The sequence below is a fragment of the Aulonocara sp. 'chitande type north' Nkhata Bay genome, linkage group LG8 (assembly GCF_057382095.1).
Source record: "Aulonocara sp. 'chitande type north' Nkhata Bay isolate Kocher_YH1m ecotype deep benthic linkage group LG8, A_spYH_male_GT1.1, whole genome shotgun sequence".
Classification (NCBI taxonomy): Eukaryota; Metazoa; Chordata; class Actinopteri; order Cichliformes; family Cichlidae; genus Aulonocara; species Aulonocara sp. 'chitande type north' Nkhata Bay.
The window spans coordinates 17,121,834-17,145,648 of record NC_141351.1 but is presented as its reverse complement, the minus strand read 5'-3'; the positions used below and the strand labels follow the sequence as shown (position 1 = coordinate 17,145,648).

General features: G+C 40.2%; 1 protein-coding gene across 1 annotated transcript in view; it reads left to right on the top strand.

The window, feature by feature from the left end:
- Nucleotides 1–23,815, top strand: part of adam12a (ADAM metallopeptidase domain 12a) — a 79,650-nt gene that overhangs the window by 2,615 nt on the left and 53,220 nt on the right. Inside the window, exons 2-3 of the mRNA XM_086303945.1 lie at nucleotides 11,628–11,749; nucleotides 16,468–16,541. Of these exons, the coding sequence (XP_086160071.1) occupies nucleotides 11,628–11,749; nucleotides 16,468–16,541 (196 nt within the window). The remainder of the gene's footprint in view (nucleotides 1–11,627; nucleotides 11,750–16,467; nucleotides 16,542–23,815) is intronic.

Sequence of the window (23,815 nt, the reverse complement as noted above, 5' to 3'; positions counted from 1 at the left end):
CACGAGCTGAAACCTGATCCTGGCTCTGGACTTTCTCGTTTGGCTTTCACACCCAGACAGGTCAGAGTTCGACTCAGCATGTCATTCCCAGAGTCTGTCTTCCCTTGTTTGGTCAGAGGTCAGTTGGCTGTGATATGTCTTGCCAGTGTCAAATCTGTCCGTGGTAATTCAAGTTCCACCCCATCAGTATTTCACCCCAAAAACATCACGTTATTATATACATTACTCTATAAAAAAAGAAAGAAATCATACTAGAAATTATCTTACATAACCTGGGAGCTGCTGCTGGACTCCTAGCACTCCTAGCGCTCATCACTTAAACCCCCGCGAGCCATCATTTTAGGGATTCCTACCTATAAAACCCGGAGAGCAGTCAAATGGTGGAAGTGGAAGCTAAATTGGCTAGTCATTCATATGTATATTAGGCTGTTAAGTAGGAATTCTGGAGGGAGGGGAGTGGGGGTGGGGGAGTGGAGTGTTTCAGTTTGCCATCTTGGGGAGAAATCAACACACATGGGTGTATGTCCTTTGTTGCTGACATTTATTGATAAAAACAGTACAAAAAACCAACCATTTGTACACATATTTACAAATAATTCAACATTGTCAGCAATCACTCACAATCCTGGCACTGCCATGGTACCTGTAGTCTGCATTTACCACATGTGTATCTTTTGCAGTGAACACATCGCACAGTGGCCTGATTTTTCTTGCATTTGTGTTTGACCTGACACGTGGCTCTTTTTCCAGGGCTAGGTGTGGAGGGTTCTGCCCGAAGCAACTGATCTTTTCTTGCCTTCTTCGCAGCTACATGAGAGTGAGCCAACTCTGTTGCAAGCGCCACCAGGAAGTCCACCCGTCTTTCCTTCGTCCCGGTGCATGCTTGATACAGCACATGTGCATTCAGTGCTGCCATGTCAATCATGTTATAAAACACGGCGACTGGCCAGCGCCGTGTTCCTTTGCGGACAGTGTACTCCCGAACCATCTGGTCCATCACATCCACGCCACACTTTGTTTTGTTGTAAAGGGTGACAGTGTTTGGCTTCCTTTTGGTGGTGTTATCAGTCTGAACCACGCTGTGCATGCTGCTAAGAATATAGACTGTCTTCTTCCGTTTGGCCGCATACGCCGTCAGCGTGGCAGCAGAGGTTGAAAACACCTAAGAAATAAGATAAATTGTTATTTTCATAGCCCTTTTACACACAATGAAACACATAAACATAGAACCACAAAAGACCTGCAACATACCTGAGTGGTGAATACATTGCGATCTGTCTGTCTAGTGGATTGAGGAATTTCCCTGCGAATCCTGTTGACTGTGCCGAGGATGGTGGTTTTCCGTCTAAGAAGTTTTTGTGCCAGTGAAAGTGATGTGAAAAAATTGTCCGTGGTAACATTTCTGCCCTTGTCTAGGAATGGTTCCATCAGCCTCATTACTACATTTTCAGAAAGTCTCTCCCCAGTGGGACGACTGGGGTCCTTGCCAAGATATGGGAAGACATTGCAAATGTACTTGGATTTTAGGTCGCAAGCCACCCAAAACTTGATCCCAAACTTGTCAGGTTTACTTGCAATATACTGCAGGAAACAGCACCGAGTCTTTGATGGGAAAAGCTGGAAAAAGAGCCACGTGTCAGGTCAAACACAAATGCAAGAAAAATCAGGCCACTGTGCGATGTGTTCACTGCAAAAGATACACATGTGGTAAATGCAGACTACAGGTACCATGGCAGTGCCAGGATTGTGAGTGATTGCTGACAATGTTGAATTATTTGTAAATATGTGTACAAATGGTTGGTTTTTTGTACTGTTTTTATCAATAAATGTCAGCAACAAAGGACATACACCCATGTGTGTTGATTTCTCCCCAAGATGGCAAACTGAAACACTCCACTCCCCCACCCCCACTCCCCTCCCTCCAGAATTCCTACTTAACAGCCTAATATACATATGAATGACTAGCCAATTTAGCTTCCACTTCCACCATTTGACTGCTCTCCGGGTTTTATAGGTAGAAAGGTAGAAGCCTGGGGATGCTAGTGTCATACTGCCTGGGTGTTTGGGCCACAACTGAGAACAGAATGGCTGCGCAGAGGGTAATTATCACTGCCCTAAAAAATCATCAGCCTCCCTCTGCCACCTCTGAAGGGCATTGGCAGATCCTCCTGTCTCAGAAAAAGCAGGGCCATTACAGGTGACCCCTTGCACCCCGCCCACCACCTGCTTGACCCCTTGCCCTCTGGTCAGATCCCACGCCTTCAGACTCGAAAGCAACTTCTTCCCCTGTGACATTCGGACTGTTAAAAAACACTATCCCCCACACACCGCCTCTGCCCACTTACCTCACCAATCTGAGCCGTGGTCTGAGTAACCCACATCACTCAGGCCACTCACATACGGACTCTTTTCAGACTAAGTGCATTGCACTACTTCGAAGCACTTTGTGTAACTTTGTCTTGATTGTATATATTTCTCCTGTTAGTTATTCCTGCTGTCTTACTATTTGTGTTTTATTCCTGCACAGTTGGCTAGGAGCATCCATAATGTTGCCGTACATGTACAATGACAATAAAGGCATGATGCATGGGTGTAAAACCGTCAACAGACTATAGCTCATCATGCCTTGTGGCACCTATGCTCAATGTTAGCCAATTTGACTACATTCAAATTACAGCTTGGCCTTTATTTTTAACACAGCTATGCATTTGTAAAGTCTGAAGACTGCATCTCATAGAGTTGTAATGCTAATTCTCTTCCTACCCTCATCACTCACTTTATTAGTCAGGGTTGGACTCCCGCTTTGGCTTTAGAACTGCCCTAATTCTTGATGGCATCGATTCAACAAGGTGCTGCAAACATTTCTAAGATTTTGTTCCATATTTACATGATAACAGCACACAGTTGCTTCACATTTGTTGGCTACATATCCTGTTCCACCAAATCCCAAAGGTGCTCTATTGGATTAAGATCTGGTGACTGTGGAAGCCTTTTGAGTGCAGAGAGCTCATTGTCATGTTCAAGAAACAGTTTGAAAGGGTTTGAGGTTTGTGACGTGGCATCTTGTCCTGTTGAAAGCAGCCACCAGAAGATGTTTATTCTGTGATTATAAAGGCATGGTCAGCAGCGATACTCAGGTAGGCTGTGGTGCTTAAACAAAGCTGATTTGGTATTAAGGTTCCCAAAATGTTTCAAGAAAATATCCCTCAAACCATTACATCACCACAACCAGCCTAACTGTTAATAGAAGGCAGGATGGATCCATCCTTTCATGTTGTCATGGCAAACTCTGACCCTACCATCTTAATATGGGAGCAAAAATCTAGACTCATCAGAACCTGGTGGTAATGTGTTTCAAGTGTTCTTAAGTTGAGTTTTGGTGTGGTCTTCTGCTGCTGTAGTCCACCAGCTTTTGGATTTTGACGATTTATGCTTTGAGAGAGGCTCTTCTGCATATCCTGATTGTAAAAGGGGGTCATTTGAGTTTCTGTTGCCTTCAAATTCCTTTCTGTCACCAATCTGGCCATTACCTTCTGACCTGTGGCATCAACAAAGCAGTTTCACCCAGAGAACTGCTGCTCTCTGGGTATTTTCATTTTTTCAGACTGTTCACTGCAAACCCTGGAGATGCTGAGTGTACGTGCATCTGCTAGAGTTAATACTGGTTTTAGGTAAATGGTGATACCAGTAATTAACTTGGCTGTATCAAGCATTAATGCACTGAGCATTTCAGAAATGAACATACCACACTCAAACATGCAGGAAACATGCACATCTGAGTAGCAGTCATCATCTTCCTTTAAGGTTTGAAAAACAGAATTTTTTTTCCTTATCTAGCCACCTGCCAGATTTTACATGCCCTGTTCCTGTCACAAAAGGAAGCAAGCTGCAATATGTTTCTTAATGGGCGCACATGTTAACAGGAGCTCGACAGGTCACCTCCTACCTTGGCCAGTTTCTGACAAATTGGCTGCAGTGAAATTCTCCTGTTGTGTCTTTGGCTTTGTCTGTGTCTGTTCGAGTTCTGGTTCATAGGTGGAGCTGTGATGTATTTTTAAGTGAAGCAGCACGAGCCGCACATCAAAAACTGAAGACAGTTTGAAGCACAACCTTGACCAGTCCAGCCTTGTTAAAAGTTTGGGTTGGTTGTTTTTGGTTTTCATATAAAAAAGAAAATAGTAGCACCTTTTTTAAAATTGTAATTTGATACACCTTCAATTGTTTCTGTGTGACAAAACCTCAAAAGCTGTACAAATTACACTGATACGACGAATAATTATGTGAATCCTTACATTTGTATTTGGGAATGTCAAAAGAGTGTGTGTGCACAAATTACTAACTTGAGTGCACAAGAGCAAGTATGATTTAGTAATGACTTTTTCCCTTCATGAAACCTCCCAAGAAAAAAACGAATGTTTTGCACTTTTGCCATAATGAATTAGTTACATGAACAGAATTGATGTATATTTAAATCTGATTTGCATTATTTTCTGTTGACGCGCTAATTGATTAATCAAATAACCATGCCAGAGCTATTTTGGCTTCGTCAAACACTTAAATGTCAGTCCCTGCTGTTGTAATCCTTGAGCTATATGACTTGTTAGGCGGCTTTGATTGTGCGCCAGGCATGTGCTTCCCATGGCAGAAAGGTCTTCTAGGGAGTTGTAAATGAAATCTATCACAGGAACCATATTAACAAGCTTTCACGCAGCTCCACTTTAAAAGCTACCTGACTCTGACCTTCGATGCTGAGGCAAAGCGTCCAAACCAGGCAGCAAGCACAATCCATGCAGCAGGGAGGGACTGGGAGGGAGGAAGGGTAACATTGTCACCCAGCCGGAGGTGTAACAGCACTGGTTTCTCAGACAGAGTTAACCTCCTGCTGAGCCAAGGGGAAATTTTTGCTGCAGGACCATCTATTTCCCATAGAGTAATTATGTGCTGACATCAGGGTAGTGTGACAGTAAATGAGTTGAGTATATGAGAGAGAGAGCATACAAAAGAGCTATTTACCGGTAGAGGGAGCTTAGTGTTAAATGATTTGGTTATGACCCTAAATATACACCCCAAAAATGTATCCTCCATTAATGACAACCATTAACAGCCTACGTTGCTGTGGCTCTTGACACATTGCTACCTAATTAGATTTAATTCAAAGAGGCCCTGTTTTCCAGTATGTGTAGATTCCTGTTACCATGATGTCACATACAGGTTTCTATGCTCCCTAATGCAACCCTTTGGGTGTTGACATAATGACCCCCCAACTGAGTGAAGTGTTTACCGTGGAGTCGAGCCAATATTACCAGGCACTTTTCACCTTTGCTGAACAGTCATTATGAATTCAGAGCTGTGGCTCCACTAACAAATTACAGGTAACAAGCAGAGGATTTGTCGATAAAGTGGTGAGCGCGATCTTAAGGCCTGTTTTTGAAATGTGGCACTTTCTTGGCTTTCTCTTTTTCATGTGGATCCAAGTACCAATTACTTTTAGCATTTATATCTGCTTCTTAGTGTAAAAACAAAACAAAGAAAAAGCCTGACAATAGTGACAGTCCTTAGTTTCAAGAGCTCAAAGTGGGGCGGTTGTTCAGCTGATAGGGATATTCTTTCTACAACGAAAATGAGAGAACCTAAAAAAAGAAGCCAGTCTTGATTTTTGTTTTTGGAACGATTTAGAGAATATAAAAAATGTGAATTAATTCTGAATATGCTTTGATTTTACTCAGCTGGCTAACCACAACAAGCAGTCTGATCTCATCTTGGACTGTTGGAATTTGAGATGGGCATTTTTTGTTCTTGACACGCATAAAAGAATCTTAGAAAAAAGTCAGTAATGCCACGATAATAATTCACCCTGGACCTAGAGAAGATCTTCAAGGACTCAAAGAGATAAGGAACACGATCAAAGTTCAGTGCTTTTGAGTGTCAAGGTCATTTACGAAAAAGTGTCTACTTGATGGATCTTCCTTTCGATGTATCGTTCATCATTCTGTTCCCATTCTCTTTGAATTAGCATAAATTGCCCACTCTGATTGGGGATAAATTGAGTTCGTGATATGCTTGTCAATCACCCATTAATAAATGAACAATAGCCAATTTTTTTTCTTCTTCTTTCTTGCCCCATGGCCTGATGTCAGAACCAATTTTGGGCTTAGAAACTTTTCTGGATCGTGTCCCCAATCCAGTCAGAGCTCTGATTAAAGACAGTAAGCATCTGCGGACACATGCTCTTGATGCAGAAAAAAAGTGTTCTTTTTATTTGATTTGCTTTATCAAGAACACATTTCCATATGGATCCAAGGACATGACATTTTCATGCTTTTCCCCCCCTCATGTTGTGTCATAGTTCCACATGCAGAAGGTCGACTGAACTCATTACTCTGTTCTAATTAATTAATCCCACATGCTCCTATTTCACGTCCATTTTCTTGCTTTTCCATTGTAGTCTTAGTTAAGTCACCTATACGGCAGTTTAAAAGTAATCCATTGCAAGTATTCAAGCATTTAAATACACCCTGTACTGTATTACTTTGTACTACTACTGTTAGAATAATAGTCAAGCAAAATTTTATTGCAGTAGCTGTTCAAGATGGGGCTAATGTTTCATTACTTTACATGACATTAGACATTTTAGTTGATTCTGCTGTTGACTTTGCCTCTGGGGGCATTGGCCAGTGTTTTAGGGGTCCAGGGTAGCCAAGAGATATGTGTAAATCTGTTCCAAGACTTCCTGTTCCATGTGTCAAGTCATTGCATTGTTTATTTTCACACTGTAAATAAAGACACATTTAAGCTGAACTGTCAGATAAAAGCAGGACTTTCGATCTGCACGCAACCAAACACGTTTAAATGTTTTTGGTCCCTACTCGTGAAATTACATACCGAAACCAGGAAGTTACCAGTGCTAAAAAATGCTATCTCTACAGATTTTGGATCTTTCTCTGGTGGACAAAAGTAGAAAAGTAGAAGCCTTAATGATTTTTAAGTTATGTCACGATTAACAGCAGCCTAGAGCTACAGGTTATGCTGCCTATAAAAAGTCTATCAACTCTATAAATCTTTTTTGTGTGTGTATGCCAGTTTTGGCAGAGCAGATAAGCTTCAGGGCAATAATTGGTTACAAATTGCAGAACATTTTTGAATTTTAATTTTCTACTGTTCCAATATGCCCCTCTGAACAGCTTCCACAGCAGGACCAGCAATACCAGTAATGCTTAATGTTTAATGCAATATATAGGCAAAATGATGGATACTGTATACCATAGAGGTTGCATAAACGTAGGGTGTTGTTACATTGTCAGAGAGAGCCATGTTTTTGTAATGAGTAATATTACCACTTTGCAATCCTAGTGAATATGGTTTCCAGATTTAGACTGAGATTGTTTTCTTCCTGCTGTTCCTTATCTTTATTGTGTAGAAATACAAAACTTATCACTGATACAAGTAGAATCTATATTGGTACATAAATGCTTATTCACTATGCACTGATTTATGGCATTCAGTGTTGCCTAAACTGTAGTGGTGTGAAGGACAAGGAGCTCAGATGGTACTTGACACTATGGTGCTTGAGTTAATGTTGCTTGGTTCACACCACTATAAACTTGTCTAAAACAGTTGTGGATGCATGTGTCCTCTTCACTTGTTTTTGTACCGTTGATGGGGTTTTGCTTGTCAAAGAGTCTCCTTGAGGCTGTCAAAGGCGTTGTTTTTCCCATTTCAAATCTTAACATTTTCAAGATCGGAGAGAATTGCTGTCAAAGTCACTTTGGAGTGTGTCCTTGTGGGCTTTTGTTGTGCCAGTCATCAGGCTAAGAATGGCTGTCATTTGGATTGCTCTTGATTGATGTATCCACATATGTGAAGCCTGTATCCCATCTCAGTGAGGACCTGCATGCATGTGAGGGGCACGGCCTCATCAAGTACGCAGATAAAAAGAACAGCATGCCATTTGTGTTGGAAAAACCACAATTGTTATGAATACATTATTATATGGTTGTCTGTCAAAGAGAGAGTTGTGGTTCCAAACAACTGGGCTCTGGGATATAATAAAGAGGAAGAATTGTGTTGATTTGTTTTAGTGTGATGGATAGAAGGAAAAAGGGATGAGCTGGAGTTGTGACAGGCTGGTAAGAATATGTCTGAGATCTGCTAAGAACTGAGGAAGGTCATCTGTTCCCTGCGGCCAGCAGCTCAAAGGCTGTGGAAAAGCATTCTTTTAGGAGCACTGACAATGCCAAGAAATGCTTCACTGTGAAACAGCATCAGGAAAAAAGTACATTTAGACTCTTTAATGTCTAGGATAAAACTGGTCTTGTGGCTGTTCTTTCAGAGATGCATAAATGAAGCCAAAATGTTAAAAAGTGCAAATTTTACAACCAGACTTTTGCCCAGTTTTAGCACCAGTGATTCTGTTGCTCTTGATCAATAAATCAGTGCTTTCTGCTCAAGGGTCCCTAAGATTATCAATGCAGCAGGAAAACAAACAACGATCTTCCTTAGATTTCTAGAACCCTGGAGGGCGCATGGCTCTACAGTTGGAAATTGAAAGGTATTAAATATAGGATGGATGGATTGCTTTGAAATTTTGTAAAGATATATTTTTTTGTCTCTAGCGGGGGAATATTTTTGACTTGACTACCAAAAGGTTTAACTTTAAACTTGAAATATCTGTCTTTTAGATGGATTGCCACAAGATACCCTACAGGCTTGCTTTGCACTTTTCTTTCTGCACCATAATGAAACTGAATCTGCAGTTTTGAGTACAGTATCTTTTGTCATTGGATCAACTGTGCATGATATAAAGTTTGCATGTGTTCCCCAGCTACTCTGGCCTCCTCTCAACAGGGTTTATTGATAGAATCGTCAGCAATCCTTGACCGAAGTCTTGTTAAAAAACTTTTTAAAACAACCTCTGTGCTTTGAGGGTCGGGAACTAGAGTCAAATTTATCCCAGATTCAAATCTTTGGTGCACTTGAGCCACAAATCGCTCAGTTTATTCTTAGAGTGAATATTCTGCACCTTCCATCAACCAGTCAAACACAGTAATGCTCTGTAAAATAATAAAACACTGACTACACATGCTCAGTATGTAATAGATTTTTGGTTATTTTTCTTAAGAACGCTGCTAGGGAAAGCCAGAATTATTGCTTTATCCAGTCACGGATCTGTATCACGTTTCTGTCACCCGCAGGCAAATACACACACAGTCATATTTCTCAGTACACAGGCACACCTCTCACCTAGCATTGACTTTATTGAGGCAATATAAGTGGTACAAGCTCTCATTGTGTACACTGGAACATAAAGGAAGGTGAACATGGCCAAAACTCTGCTTTATTAAGACCCCTGTTTACACTCTCTGTTATTGAGTATATAAATAAGGCATTGGGATCTGGTGCCACTTTTACCGCTCCCTTAATGCTTCTAGTGGCTCTTATAACATTCCAGCTAACAAAAGTCACTTGCACATTGCATACACTGCAGTCCTGTCATGCTTCAGTTTTACCTAATGTCTTTCTCAAGCATGTGGAAAAGAAATGAGCCTGCAGACTATTTCCACTAATATAATGCCATTCATAAAAGCAGGAATTAAACCTCAAAGAACACCACATTTGCAAAAGGGTTATTCACTTGTGGACTTTGAAGTCAAGGAACCCAACGCTGTATGGTTGTGAATCTCGTCTCCAAAGATGATGAGGCTCATGCATCAATATAAATCAAAAATCGGCTAACCACAATGTGAACCTGACCTTTTCTCTGTCAAAGCTTTCCACAGTTTTCCCCCTTGTCTCTTGTGTTTATTTGTCCATACCTTCCTTAGAGGTTGTCATCTGTTCCCTTACTCAGCATGTCCACCTCCCCCAGACAGTGTGGTTTTCTGGGACTAATTAGAGTAGGAGTGCTTCTCTTGTTGTTCTGTGTATTATGCCGTTCCGTCCTTGCCCAAGCCTGCTTCTCATCATCAGGATGAAGTTGCATAGAAACTGCTGAGCAGGTCACCTCTGGCTCTCTGCTATCAGCTGGAATGGGTCTGTGATGTATTCCAGAGTGGTGGTATCCTCAGAGGGTAACCAGAACAAAGCTCAGCTGGGGTGTGTTGTGCCTGACCTGGCTTACTAATGCTGGATAATAGGCAGACTCAGCAATTTAGATGGGTGAGTCATGGGTGAGAGACAGCAGGGGACAGAAACCTCAAAAGAAGCGCCTTGAATCTGCTGGAAATAATAATCAAGGATGAGTATATTCCCTTGAGTTTGCTTTATGTTTATGTGTGCTTAGAATGTTATTCAAAATTAAGATGGAGTAAAGTTTCAAGTTCAAAATATTATGCACAGACCGACCACACGCATAACTTTCCACAAACGCACTGACATCAAACTCAAACTAAATCTGTCTCTCTGCTGTTTGGAAGTGCTCAATGGAGTATCACTGGGAGAAAACAGAAAGCAAGCAAACAATTGATTTAGTATGTTTGCTCTGAAACAAATGGTTCTAACAACCCCTGCTGTTTTAGTAAGAGACCCAAGCTGAAAAATAACTTCCCCAATGCGGGGAGCTGATTACTGCAGGAACCCTGTTAGCAGTGTCCTCCAGAGGCTCACTATTGCATTCTGGCTCAGTACGTGCTCATAATGTACTATTTAGAAAAGCTGCAGCTTCTGTCTTGCTTAAAGGTAGTAGACTTGCTCGGGTAGTGGTTGTTTTCCCGCTGTTTCCTGTCGGCTCACTTTGGGGACGTGAGTATTGGATTTGGAGACGGATATATTCTTAAATGACTGGCAATACAGCAGCACCCCAAGTGTTGTAGCCATTCGGAGGCTCAGTTAACACCCTGTCAGAACAGTGAGAGAGGAGATAAAAGCGTGCTGGGAACAATGCCCCAAAGCTACGTCTAATCCCTGCGCTGCATTCTGGACACTGGCCCTGTGTTAGGAGTTATCGCAGCAGCAGCAGCAAGTCAAGCCGTCTTCGCTCAAAACTCTCCATTAGTCAAGAACTACGGAGATTTATGCAGCTCGAGTGTGAGAGTGGGTGGTTACGGTTTTGCCACAAGTTAACAGTTTTCATCGCTTGATGTCTGAGAGTGCCATTTAGTGTTGTTGTATTTATGTCTTTATGGCAGAGGAGAGGGGCTCCATTCTACTGATGGTCTATAAAAAGAAGACAAACATATGTTTGGGAACAGCTTAGATATAATGGAAATGGCATTTTGTCAGCGTAGATAATTGTTAGCTATGAAAAACAAATATATTCAGGGAGCATTAATTGCACGCTGTGGTGCAGAAAAGTCATCACATATACAAACGCTGTGATTCTGTTGAAGTGACACTTTATATTACAAGGCAGCTCCACTGTCAGGTTGTGCTCTGACTGATGCTATTAATGAACACCAGGCTCAGGATTTAATAGCGAGGAGGAATTCGCTGTCAGTATTGTTTGAAGAAAATCAGTTTTGAAAATGTTCCTCTAGTTTGTGAACACAGAACACAATGTGGACATTGTCTTTCTTTCTTTCTTTCTTTCTTTCTTTCTTTCTTTTTTTTGCAGATACTGAGAGAATTTAGAATAAAGAACACTTTGAAGTTTTCTCTGCATTCTCACTTGGTTTTTATATTTTCTTTTATAGGAAATCCTCCGAGCACTGTTGTTCCACACAGACCGACAGCAAGGCAGAAACACTATGGGACTACAGTACCTCTTCAGCTTGTTGGAAAAGACTGGAAACCAATCAGCCAGCTCAAATCCCAGGTGGACAATAGTAGCCGTTTATGTTTTTATATTTTTTTATTTTACTGTTCGTCTACTTTTCAGCATCTGTTCATCGTACAGTGGATCAATTGTCTTTGCATATTAGTATTACTGTGTCACCTGTGACCTAGGTGTGTTTTTATATATGGTGTTGTGTAAGCCTTAAGCCACATCTCATTTCTTTATATTTTGCTAGGAAAATGGGAAATGATATACAGGGCAAAAACAAGAGTTTGTGCAATTTTAACAACCTTGAAAGTCAATATTTGGTATTACCACCTTTATCCTTCAACACAGCCCGAACTCTCTTAGGTAAGAAGTCTTCAGAAATAGTTCTCCAGGCTTCTTGAAGGAAATTCAAAGCTTTTTTTTGGATGTTTGCTTGCTTTCCTGTCAAGATGATCTACCACTGCTTCAATGCATTGTGGTCCAGGTTCTGAGGAAGCTAATCCATGACTGATAGTGATCCATTGTGTGTGTTTTTTTTTTTTTTTTTTATATTCAGGTATGCTTTTACTGCATTGGCAATATGTTTGGGATCACTGTCATGCTGAAAAATTACATTTCCAATATTCCATATTGAGAATATTTGAACCACCTGATTCAAATGATGTTCAGTCCACTTCTTGTTTAATTTGGCATACCTCAATCTTTTGTTTTCCATTTTCTGTCTTTAAGAATGTTTTTTTGACAGGCACTCCTCCAAAGGGTCAGAGTTGAGTCTTTTCTTGATTTTTACTTGTTTTTCTCATTTTTAAGGACATGACTACATACACAGTTTATCTGCTATGGATAATTTTTTAGGTCTCCAACTTCTTATTTTGTCCTGTACATTGTGGCTGATAGCTCACCTTAATGGTGCACAAATCATATTTTTGCCTATTAAACTGTTATTCTCTTTCTTTTTTTTATTTTTATTTTTTAATAAATTCAATGTGCCTAAAGGTGAACATTTTTCTTTTACTAAATTTTCTGTTATGTGTAGGTGCAACACTGGTTTATCCCTTGATTTGCATGCCTTTTTTACACTTGAATAATTCATAGGTTAGGGTTAAGTGCCTTAAAAAGCAAAAGTACATTCCTTTTAAATGGTGAGGTGAGGAACTGGTCTGAAAATGAATACAAAAATCAGCCAATGTTCAAAGTCTCAGGATCAACTGACACCTATCAAAAAAACAAAAGTGCAACTCGACTCCTAGTACACTAAAGTTATATGGAAGGCAAAATGATGGGGTCATTGGGGTCAGTTTAACACAGCTTTTCCATATATCCCAATATATTTTTGCATGCTTCCATTATTTTTTTTACCATACAAAAACTAAACGATTTTACAAAAACCAACGACTACCAGCGTCAAAATTATTAGTCTCTGTGATGTTATTTGTGCCTCCATTTTTTGCTGGGTAACAGTCTGCAGTCCTTTTGTCCTGTTGTAGTTTTCAGCAAGTCTCGAACGTGCCTCCTGAGCAATCCAAGCCCATTCTTCTTTGTCCTACTCTCAAGCTCCTCCAGATTTGATGGTGTTCTTGGATGGACCTTCACCCTGCAGATTTTCAGTGACATTTAAGTCAGGGCTTCGTGTAGGCTATTTTTATCATTTTAAAAGACAAAGTGATAATCCAGACTCACTTTTGCTGCAGATTGCTTACAGTTTTAGTTCATATTCTTCATGATTCCTTACACCTTGAAGAGATTCCCAGTTCCAGATGCACTGTAGCATCCTCACAGTATAATACTTCTACCACCATGTTTCACTTTGGGGACTATTCTTCTAGTTGTACTCCTCTTCTCCAAACATAATCAGCATTTCTATGGCCAAAGAGCTCTAGTTTCGTCTCACCTGACCAAAGAACATGCTTCAAATATGCATATTTTTTTCTTCAGAATGTCCTTAGCATACTTCAGTCTGCCTTGAAAGGATCTCTTCTGCAGAAGTGGTGTTGTGTTTTTCCTCAGTCTGCAAGCTCAGTCTATTCTTGTGCAGTGTTCTTGTGATTGTCTACTTTGAGACTAAAACTCCTGAAGTCATTCACTAGTGTCTTGGCAGTTGTTCTGGGGTCTTTAGTCACATATCTCACTATTTTTCTTTCCAGAGTCATTGAAATCTTTCACTGCCAACCTCTTACTACCTCTGCCAGGCTTGTGGCTTTCTTTCAATTTCTTGATCATACTTTTCACTCCAGTTCTTGACACTTGAAAACACTGTGATAACTTAGTATATTTATCTTCTGCTTTGTGAGCGTCAACAATTCTTTTTACGAAATCTAAACTGATTTCTTTTGGTTTTGGCATGCTCACTTAAGTGACAGCTCCAAACCCTGGTTTGAGTTTTTATACCGTGTGTAAAGTGGAAGATAACGCTCATTTGTAACTTGTTGTTACAAGGTTTGAGCATTCCAAAGTTAAAGCACATCATTGCACAGCAGTTGTTTCTGTTAACGCTCAATAAAAAAAAATCTGTATTTCAGGTGGCCAGTAATATTGAACCTAGTATTTTTCGTGTTATTGTATGCTGATTGCAATGATTTATGCTTTCTGTAGTAAACTGATATGTGTAGAAATGCTATGTTGAATACTTATCTGGAGCTATGATGCATACTCTGCATGTGCTGCAGAATATTATTAACAGTATCATATCAAATTCAAAATGATTCAAATTTGAATCAAATTGATCTGGAAACTAAATTAGCACAGGTATCTTTTCTGCAGTAATCTATGTTCAGAGGTAAGTTCACTAGTACCCATGCTACAGTATTGCTTAGTATTGTTTAGCAGGTTTGTGTTGTTGGGAAACTAGTACACTTAATCAGATTGAGAAAAGTAAAAACTTGGGGTGGCCAGAGTTGTTTATATAGTAAAATGAGTTATTTTAGCCTTAAACAGATTTTTGTAGATATAAATGAGATGGTATTGTAACGACGTAAAACTGATTTTTTTCTTTTTAAGTATAAGTGTATGGAACGTCATTTTAGCCTGTTGCTCGGTGACTGCAAGGCAACATGGCTGACCTAATAATATCTGATATAGATAAGAACCTTCGGTGGCCTAAGACCTATCTGTGTGCTAGGTTTGGTTGTTCTAATCCTGGGGGCTAGTAAGATGACATAGCCTGTCAGTGCATGGCCCAGGGCCTCGCTGCTGGATCTCCAACCAAGTCTCTGCAAAACTGACTATGAAACACAACTGAATATGATATTCTTATTTTTTTTTTTGGCTAGCCTAACTATCTTGACAGTTTTTTTTTTTCATCTCCTATTAATGTAATCTGACAAGTAACATTGCTTGTGTATTTAACAGATAGTCTCAGTGTAGGAGTCATTTAAATTCGATTCAATCTGAAGTGAATTTAAAAAAAACAAAAACAAAAAAAAACAGATCACTTACTAACAGATCAGGAACAGCAGTCAGGTAAAATATATTTAAATGAATTGGATCACATACAGTCAGCATAATCATAATCATTTCTTTATGTTAATATTTCAAGCACAGACAGCTGTTCGAATTCAGCATCTGAGAATGGAAGAAAGCGCTAAATGACCCGCTGGAACATCGATGAAGTGTTTGAAATGTGGGCTCCTTGGCTCAGTTTGTTGATATAATCCTAGACTATACAAACAAAGTACGTGGCTGCAAGCAGACATAAAAGCACAAAACTGAGCTAAGCTTCCAGGTTGTGTTATTCACTGAATTCATTTGTGCATTATTTTGTTTTGTCTTAACCAAACGATCAAGGTGCCACAATATTTCTTAATGAACACTCGCCATGAAGGCGAATTTAAGTGCAACTGCCTAGTAACAAATCCAAATATCCTCTGCATCATCTGTAATTCATCTGAAGACAATGATGGTTGTACCCATTATATAGTGTAAGCCTAACCATGTGTTTGGAAAAATGTGTTTGCAGAAAATAGCGGAAGGTTTAGTCCCACAGACAATATTACTGCCTGAAACCTTAAGTGTTCTGCTTCCACATCCTCTTATGATCCACTAGACATTCTTCTTCATGGGGGGTGATGGATGACTTAACCCAGAGAAGTGCTCTTTAGTGCAGTTGACCCAGATTGAGCTGCATGCGTCAAATGTGTTTGTGTGTGCTTGTTGTTGCCCTGGCAATTTGGAAAATGTGAGGCAGAGGAGGATTTCTCTTTTTTTGTGCTTGTGTGTATGAGTGAGGGTATCACACTAAAAGAGAGAGGTTGTGTGTGTGTGTGTGCACGCATGTGTGGGGCGGAGGGAAGACAGGAAGGCACGTTTGTTGCACAGCGTGACTGACAGAAGTGATATATATGACCCTTCATCTGACTCTAACAGAGACGCACGGTGTTGTAACTCATTGGGTGTGAACACTCATGGGTTTCTGCAGGATTAATGTCAAATGCAATAGAAGCATAACGCTAATCCTCTCAGCTCTTGTTCTAAGATACAAAGTAGCTTCGTAAGGATTTCCGACTCCTCTGATCAATTGAAAACAGTCGTCTTGCATCCTTTCTCACAGTGCTGGGTGGTTCAGTCAAAGTTTCATTCTGATTGGAGTAAAGTTTCTAGTGTTTTGGGGTTGTTTTTTTTTCATTATACTGCCACACAGCTATTTTCTAACTAATGCTGCGGCATTCGAACAGCAACAAGTGTCACAACAAGTCTTCCCTCAATCAAAAATCTGTGTGTGAGAGTCCAGAATTAATTTTTCCTATCTCCTCTCCTGCTTGTTGTCTCTTCAGAGCCACCCAGCATCACTGAAGCTCCTGATTGAAGTGGAAAGTGAACAGCTGCTCCTGGCTCTAGAGAAAAATGAGTAAGTGTCCCTCTTTTCATACATGCCTTTAGCTTACAACTGCGTGGTTTCTGGAGTACAAATAGGTGGCATATGCGGTGCCCAGGGGCTACAACTGGGGATCTATCCAAAGAACGAGAGGGAGGAAGTGTCTCTTTGCGCTGTGGTGTGGGCATGCCAGGGCTCTCTGTGCTCGAGTCTTTTTGTGTGCTGAAACAAAGACTTGAAAGATAGAAATTCCTGGAAGCATCAGCCAGACTGATGAAAACCGACGTCTTCTTCCTTCTTCTCCCTCTATCTTTTCATTTGATCTATTGGCATAAGACGGGGGAGAAGGAGGCTTTGTTTGAACACCGCAGACACCCAGCGCTCTGCGTATTAAGATACTGTCAACATGATGTCAGTTAAGGGACTGGCGAGGAGGAGTAACATCATTTGAAAGAGATGAGGTCATTGGCGGAGATAGATTTTGACAGAGATGTAGCTGTGGAAGTGTTAGGAGGAATATTTGTCATCTTTGCATTTTTACAGAAGGACTCATTCAATGTGGCCTCAGACAGTCGGAGTTGAGCGTACTGCTGAGAAGGATGGGGCGTGATTGATGGAGCAATATGTTTTCCATCCAGCCTGCTGCCACACATGAGCAACCAGAAACAAGCAGAGCTGTCTGTGTGATGGAGAGAAAGCGGGCGAGGGAAGCTGAGAGAGAGTGTGAAAGGGTTTTTATACCATCGTTAGCCATGAATCTCACTTGTTTTCCAGACTTAATATATGTAAATTCCACCTGCAAACTGTGGGACAAAGCTTTCAACACTAGCTACAGCAATTTTTATGGCTGCCTGCGCTGAAAATATTTTTTTATTGGAAATCACACTCGGTTTTTTTTTCCTGTTGAATATTCATGCTTTGCACATGTGGGGATTTTGCAAAGCTGTCTTTCAGATTGTCAGATTTTCTTCCGCTATATTTCATTTTAAAATGGAAACAAAGCTTTTCCCACAACCAGCAGCAGTGGAAACACCTTACGTTCTCATACATCGCCCATCTGATTTTCATTCGGTATGACTGCCATCATTGTCCTGTGGCTTGAAATGTAAAGTCCTGTGTTAGTTTCAAAGCCATAGCCAAGAGGAACAAACAGGGATGATGGAGAGGTGCAATCTAGATCTTTCTAATGAGCTTGAGCATGATGGAATCACTTTAGTCAAACAAACCTCTGTGCTTTCCAAATACCAATCTGTCACAATGTACTGTCAACGCTTGCAGCAAGTCTCGAGAAAAAGGTTTAATTACTATCAATGAGTGTTCTGTCGCAAGTCAAAATAATACTTCATCAAAAAAATAGCTACTTAATGCCATATATGTTTGACAAGACAAAACACACACAAAGGACATGAGTTGAAAGAGACGTGTTGATAAGTGTGTTGGCTTTGGTCGGTGTCGACAGCGAGAACAGAACCTGCTGTGCTGACTTTTAGTGAAGGTTCTTGTCTGAGGTTGCTGTCAGACTGGCTCTACGTCGCTGATGAAACCCAGTTGTTCAAACACAGCCGACATCTGTAGAGGTAGGGAAAAAAATGTTCCAGGATGAAGAGATTTGAATTAAGCACCCAGATTTCTCTATTTATTTTTGGGGTTTCTTTTCTTTTTCAGAAATCTGTTAATAAATATTGCTGGCTACAAAACATGATTGAGGTTTCACTGCACGGCTGAATGTGATCAGTTCAGCCGTAATGATAGGTGAACGTGATCTGTGTGACAGAGTAGCGGTTGCTGCCTTTTTCACAAAGTTCATCAAATGCATTTTCTTTCACATTTTTTAAATACGTGTTGCAAAACTTAAGTCAAAAAAACACATTTTTGCAACTATTACCGGGTTGTTTTTCACTTAAAGATTAAAAACATATAACGTATATCTTCATCCTTTTTTTTTAAGGTGTTAGCCCAGGAACCCAAACCTTTAGACACAACTGAGCCAACGGTACGGTAACAACTCTGGTGTATAGTTAAAAAATGCAGCTGTAACTGGCACCTTGTCATTTTCAATTACTGTATTAGTTTCAGTCAATATTTAAGAGGATCTCTGGTGTTTCTGTGATGGTGAGTTGCGTAGTGTCTGTGGCACTGATGACATTTGGAAAGCCTGCAACATGATGAAAACTCTTCGTGATTCTTGAAATGTGTTGTGCGCGGCGGTACGGAAAATGCTTTGGTGTCTGCTCTTTGGCATTAAGGGCTGCGGAAGCACGAGACACCGACTTCAGATATTCCTACAACATCCCCGGACACACTCACAAAGCAGCCTGTTGTCAGGATGGAAAGGGCGCTTGCCGCCTGGAGCAAAATGTCAACGTGTGTCAATGTGTGAACTTGCACTTTTAACTGCAGTTCAAAAACTTGCTGCCCGAGCGCACTGTTGAACTAAAATATGTAAAGTAAAAAAGAAATGAAAGCAGAATGAAATAAGCTCCAGACTGCTACCTATTTGATTTAGATTATGCTTTTGGATGTATGCACATCAAATAAATTTTTATGTGGATCAAGTCACTGAAACATCCAGCAGGTATTGCTTGCAGAGGGATTCCATCTAAAATAATATTAGCAGTGGTAAGACATTTTAAACATCCCCCGCTGCAGACAAATTAAAGTCCCTACAATACAGATGTTGAACATGATTTACATTTCCCACCTGTGAAAAATAATCTGTTTTTATGTGAAATGCATATTCAGCAGATGAGTATCGCACTGCAAGCTTAAGTGATCGCACTATTTGCCCGGTGGGTGTACATCATTCCACATTTTCTGACTCTAAAAGCTCCAGTTGAACATGATGAAGCAACACATTGTTTCATTTACTGCAAAGAGGTTGGCTGTTGAGATGCCACTAGGCATCCTAGACTCGTCTTCTTGGATCGGTTTTGTTAATAGGAGACAGTCAAAATGAGACTTGGTGTTGTCTTTGTTTCTTATTACTAGAAGGTTAAAGACCTTAATTACAGGCTGTGGCAATACTCAGAGGGAAAGTAAACAGAATGCACAGCATATACTACTGTATATATCTCATTACTATTGCATATACTCTCTGTTCTCATTTCCTTTGTCACTGTTTGAAGCATTCATTCAGATTCTTGCCTTTGCTGGGTGAGAGAGGCTTATGCACATTTAGTCTAGTTGTGACAGTTACTGAGCTTTGACCTCAGCGTATTGAACCACTTCTGGTCAAGCTGTTATAGCAGCTCTTGCTGCTTTGTGCCTTTGAATGTGAAGCCTCCAGGCATATCAAGATGAGTCCCAAGCTAAGCAGGCAGCATGCTCTCCATCCATATTTCCCTTTCTAAATGGACTGCAAGAGACTGAAAGAAAGCCTGGGGCTCATCAGCTGGGTGGAGAATGTTTTTGGTTGCTTTCGCTTGAGGTTTCTCGCTGCTCATCATGGCTTATAGCCTTGAGCATAATGTGCTTGGAGGTTTGCTATTCATCTTCTGGAGTCTTTTGTGTTGTCAGACAAACAATCACAACGGAGCACACATCGATGCAGATCCACAATCCTAAAACTGGCCCTTTCCCTGGACAGAGGGCAGACAGGAAATGTTTCCTGGCTGCAAACTTCTTCTATCACTCTGGTGCTTGGCAAAACAAAAGAGACAGAGTCCAGACACAGTTTGTCCTAGTTTGCGTATTGGACGTTAAGATGTTATTTGATTCCATGTCTTGGACTGGACCACTGCTGGCCTGTGACCTGTTGCTTCTCTCAACGAAGACATTCTCATGTCTCACTGAAAACACGGTTAGGAATGGGTCTCTCCTGGGGAGCTGAACAAACAAAAGGCTAAAGACTCTGCATAAGTGTTATTGTTCTCGTCTAAGCCACACACAGATTGTTTAAGGAACATCAAAACCAAAGATGCTCATGTGTATCAAATCGTCGCTCTTGCTATAGAGCTAAGATTGAGACAAAGAGAGCATTAAATCTTTCACCAGTATATACATGAAACGACATGGATTATTTTTTTTCTCATTATGATTTATACAAGACTAGAATGTGTGAAATAACGACATCTTAACGATAATGTTTCTGAGTGCACCTTGCAGATATACTCTTTTTTTTTTTTCTCCATGACAACTTTTTTCTTAAAGGTGATTTTTCTTTTTTTTAATGATTGATGCAATATTTGGCAGTTTGTATTTCACTGCAGCACAGATGAATGGGTAACTATAGTCAGCTCCTACACTGTATTTTTTTTATTCCCCCCTGGTAAAGGTTGAAAGAATAATCCTAAACTATGCTGGCCTAAGTCTTTAATGCATCACCCTGAATGATCATCTCAGGGATGAACAAGAAAACCTATTTTTAGCCAATGAAATCGGGCGACATCATCAGCGGCGATGACGATTCCAACGCCAGTGAACGGCGATGAATTTTCATCCGTGACTTGATTGACTTTAGATTTGATCTTTATGTGCATTTAAATTGCTGTCTGTCTGCTGAAGTGTTTTGTGTGCGTAACGAACTGTGCATTTGCTCAGGTGACGATTTGATCTAATTGTAAAAGACTGTGTCCCGCTAAGCCAACAACCAGTGATTGAAACCCAGTGATAACCAGTTTTCTTGAGCAGCACTTATACTGAAAACCTATTAAATTTCTCCCTATTGCTACCTACGGTACAAAAGTGTGAAAAAGTAAGGTGGAATTTAATTTCATTAGGCGATACCTAAATACATCTTCCCTCCTGTTAATGCTGCATAGATCCAGTAAATGTATTTTTTTGAAAGAATGTGTCTCATGTATAGACAGAAATATACATGAGCTTTCTTTTATCACTGAAACACACAAACACACTATAGTCTAAAATTCATTCAGAACCAGGAAACCTTTTTCTCAGCGAAGGATGCACTGAAGCTTAACTAGCCTTTGTACCTTTCTTGTTACCCTTGCGGCTGCAAGGCCATGATACATTGTGATTCATTAGTTTCAAAGACAAGCCTTGGAAATAGGCTCATCTTTTCCAGAGCCTGCACCTTTTAACTACTTCCTTCAAAATGGAATTTTTGGAAGGAGCTTCCCTCTTTTGAATTACCTTCTCAGAAGCTCCAATTATTTTCAAGCTCAGAGCTGTAATTAATAACTTGGACTCAATGTTCCTAATTAATTAGAAAGTTACACTTGAAAGGTCTTAGAAAAGCTTGTTTCTTCTTTCAGAATGGGCAAAAGAAAATGAAACGGGCTTTTGTTATGATTATTTCTGTATATGTGTATTTTGGTGATCTTGAAACCTTTCACTCCGGTCTGTAAGCTCACTTCAAAGCTCAAGGTGCAACAAGAACTGGGACCATTCACCAAATGCAACCTTGTTCCTCTCGAGTTTCTTTGTCACCTTTTTTTTTTCTTACTAAAATGTACATGACATCTAAATAAAGGCTGATATTTTCTATGTTTTAAGATGTCATTTGTGTCTGATATACTGTAGTTTTCCCCCTGGAATTGGAATAATTGGAGTTTCAGTTATCAAGGTTCAACTCTACATGTTTAGCGCTGTGATTTTGAAATGTCAAAACAAAAATTCACAATAGCAAAGGACACTTTTCTAAGTTGTGAGGGACGTTTTCAGTCCTTTGCTCTAAACCCGGAGCATTTTTCCAGATAGACCACAGGGGTCTCAAGGCTCCAGCTGGTAGATCTATTCCTTAGCCCCCCCTCCTCTCACCATCAAGTACACAGCCAGCTGAAACCTTCTGAAAGTAGCAGTTTCTCTCTGGCGAACAAGCCGTCACTCCTCCTTAAAGAACTTATAGAAGCTCCTGCAAATAATAAAGATGCCTCTACTTTTAAATTCGGACCAATCTGGTTTGGTGTCTCTTGGTGATTGCAGATGATGGATGGGGAGCATTTCTTAAAAATAAAAACTTGGTTTCTTTTAACTAGTCGCCATCCCGTACAAAGGAGCAAAGATTTTCTGAATGCTGCTTGTGTGTAGTGCTCAGGGTTTTGGAAATACATGAATTGTAAAATACTAGACAGCCCTGATCCTGTGTTTTGTATGACTCTTTTGCAGCTAATCCATGAATTGAAAGTCTTAACAATAACCTGTTCGATTTTACCTGTAAATGCCAGCCTGTCATTTCAAACAGACTCCAGTGCATCTTTCAGGATAAGATTAAATAAAAATGAATGAACAAAAGGGATTGTTAAATATAGACTAGGCCACGTGTTTTATTTTCACACCTATATGCAATTGCATTCTAACATTTAAGAAAGTATAATGTAATTTTCAGCACATCTCAGGTGTCTTCTACTTTCAGTTCTCCATCCATCTTGTGAATATGTGATGAAAAATCACGTCCCCTGAGTATCAGCTTCATCAAATTTCAGCCCTGTTTAACAGCACCATAGCTTCATCAGATATATTAGCATATATTAGTTTTTACGTCTTGCATTATTGAACAGCAAAGTTACATTTTTGTTTTGATTAATTTATTAAAGTACAGCATTTGAGCAATAAATTATTTGGTGATTAAACTCAGATAAAGCTATATAGCAGATTGGACTCCAACAATGATAAGAAGTAGGACAGGACCCCCTAGAGTTTAGATGCTGGTGGTGGCGGAGATGAAGCAGGTGGAGGCATGACTCTCCAGCTGATCAGGATATGAAGGGGGCCACACGAATCAAAGTCTGGAAGGCAGAACTGAGGTTGAATGAGTTGCAGAAGACGGGCAAGTAAATGACTTGGCCAGAGTGATCGCGGCAGAATTGAGTTTGACAGTATGGGAAAGTGGAAGCGATGTAAAGATTAGATCAGCCTGAACACTCAGGAATGCGAGAGAACCAGTGAATGCAAATCTTTCTTACTGAACTTGCACATAAACTTCATGTCACAAATGTACTGAAGGCTTAAATGGCACCAATAGGTAATATGACAATTAACCCTGGAGAACCCATGGGGTCAGAGCCGACCCCATTGGTTTTCTAGGGAAACCATGGGGTCAAATTTGACCCCATGGGTTCTCCAGGGTTAAGATGATCTCTCTGTAAAGGTAAAAATCCGGCAATAATCTAGGACTATTACCACTTTGTAGACACAAATGATGTTGTATTATCACTTTATATTAATGTTGCAGATGTGCAGGATGTTATTATTTTATTTACAGTTGGCTAATATGGCTATTGGGCAACTCTTAACATTTAGACAGATGCCCAGGTTAACAAGGTTAGCATTTAAGATCATTTCATACTTAAATGGTGTTGAAAATGGAAGATTTACTGACACCTATTGTTAATGTGTTCAGGTCTAGT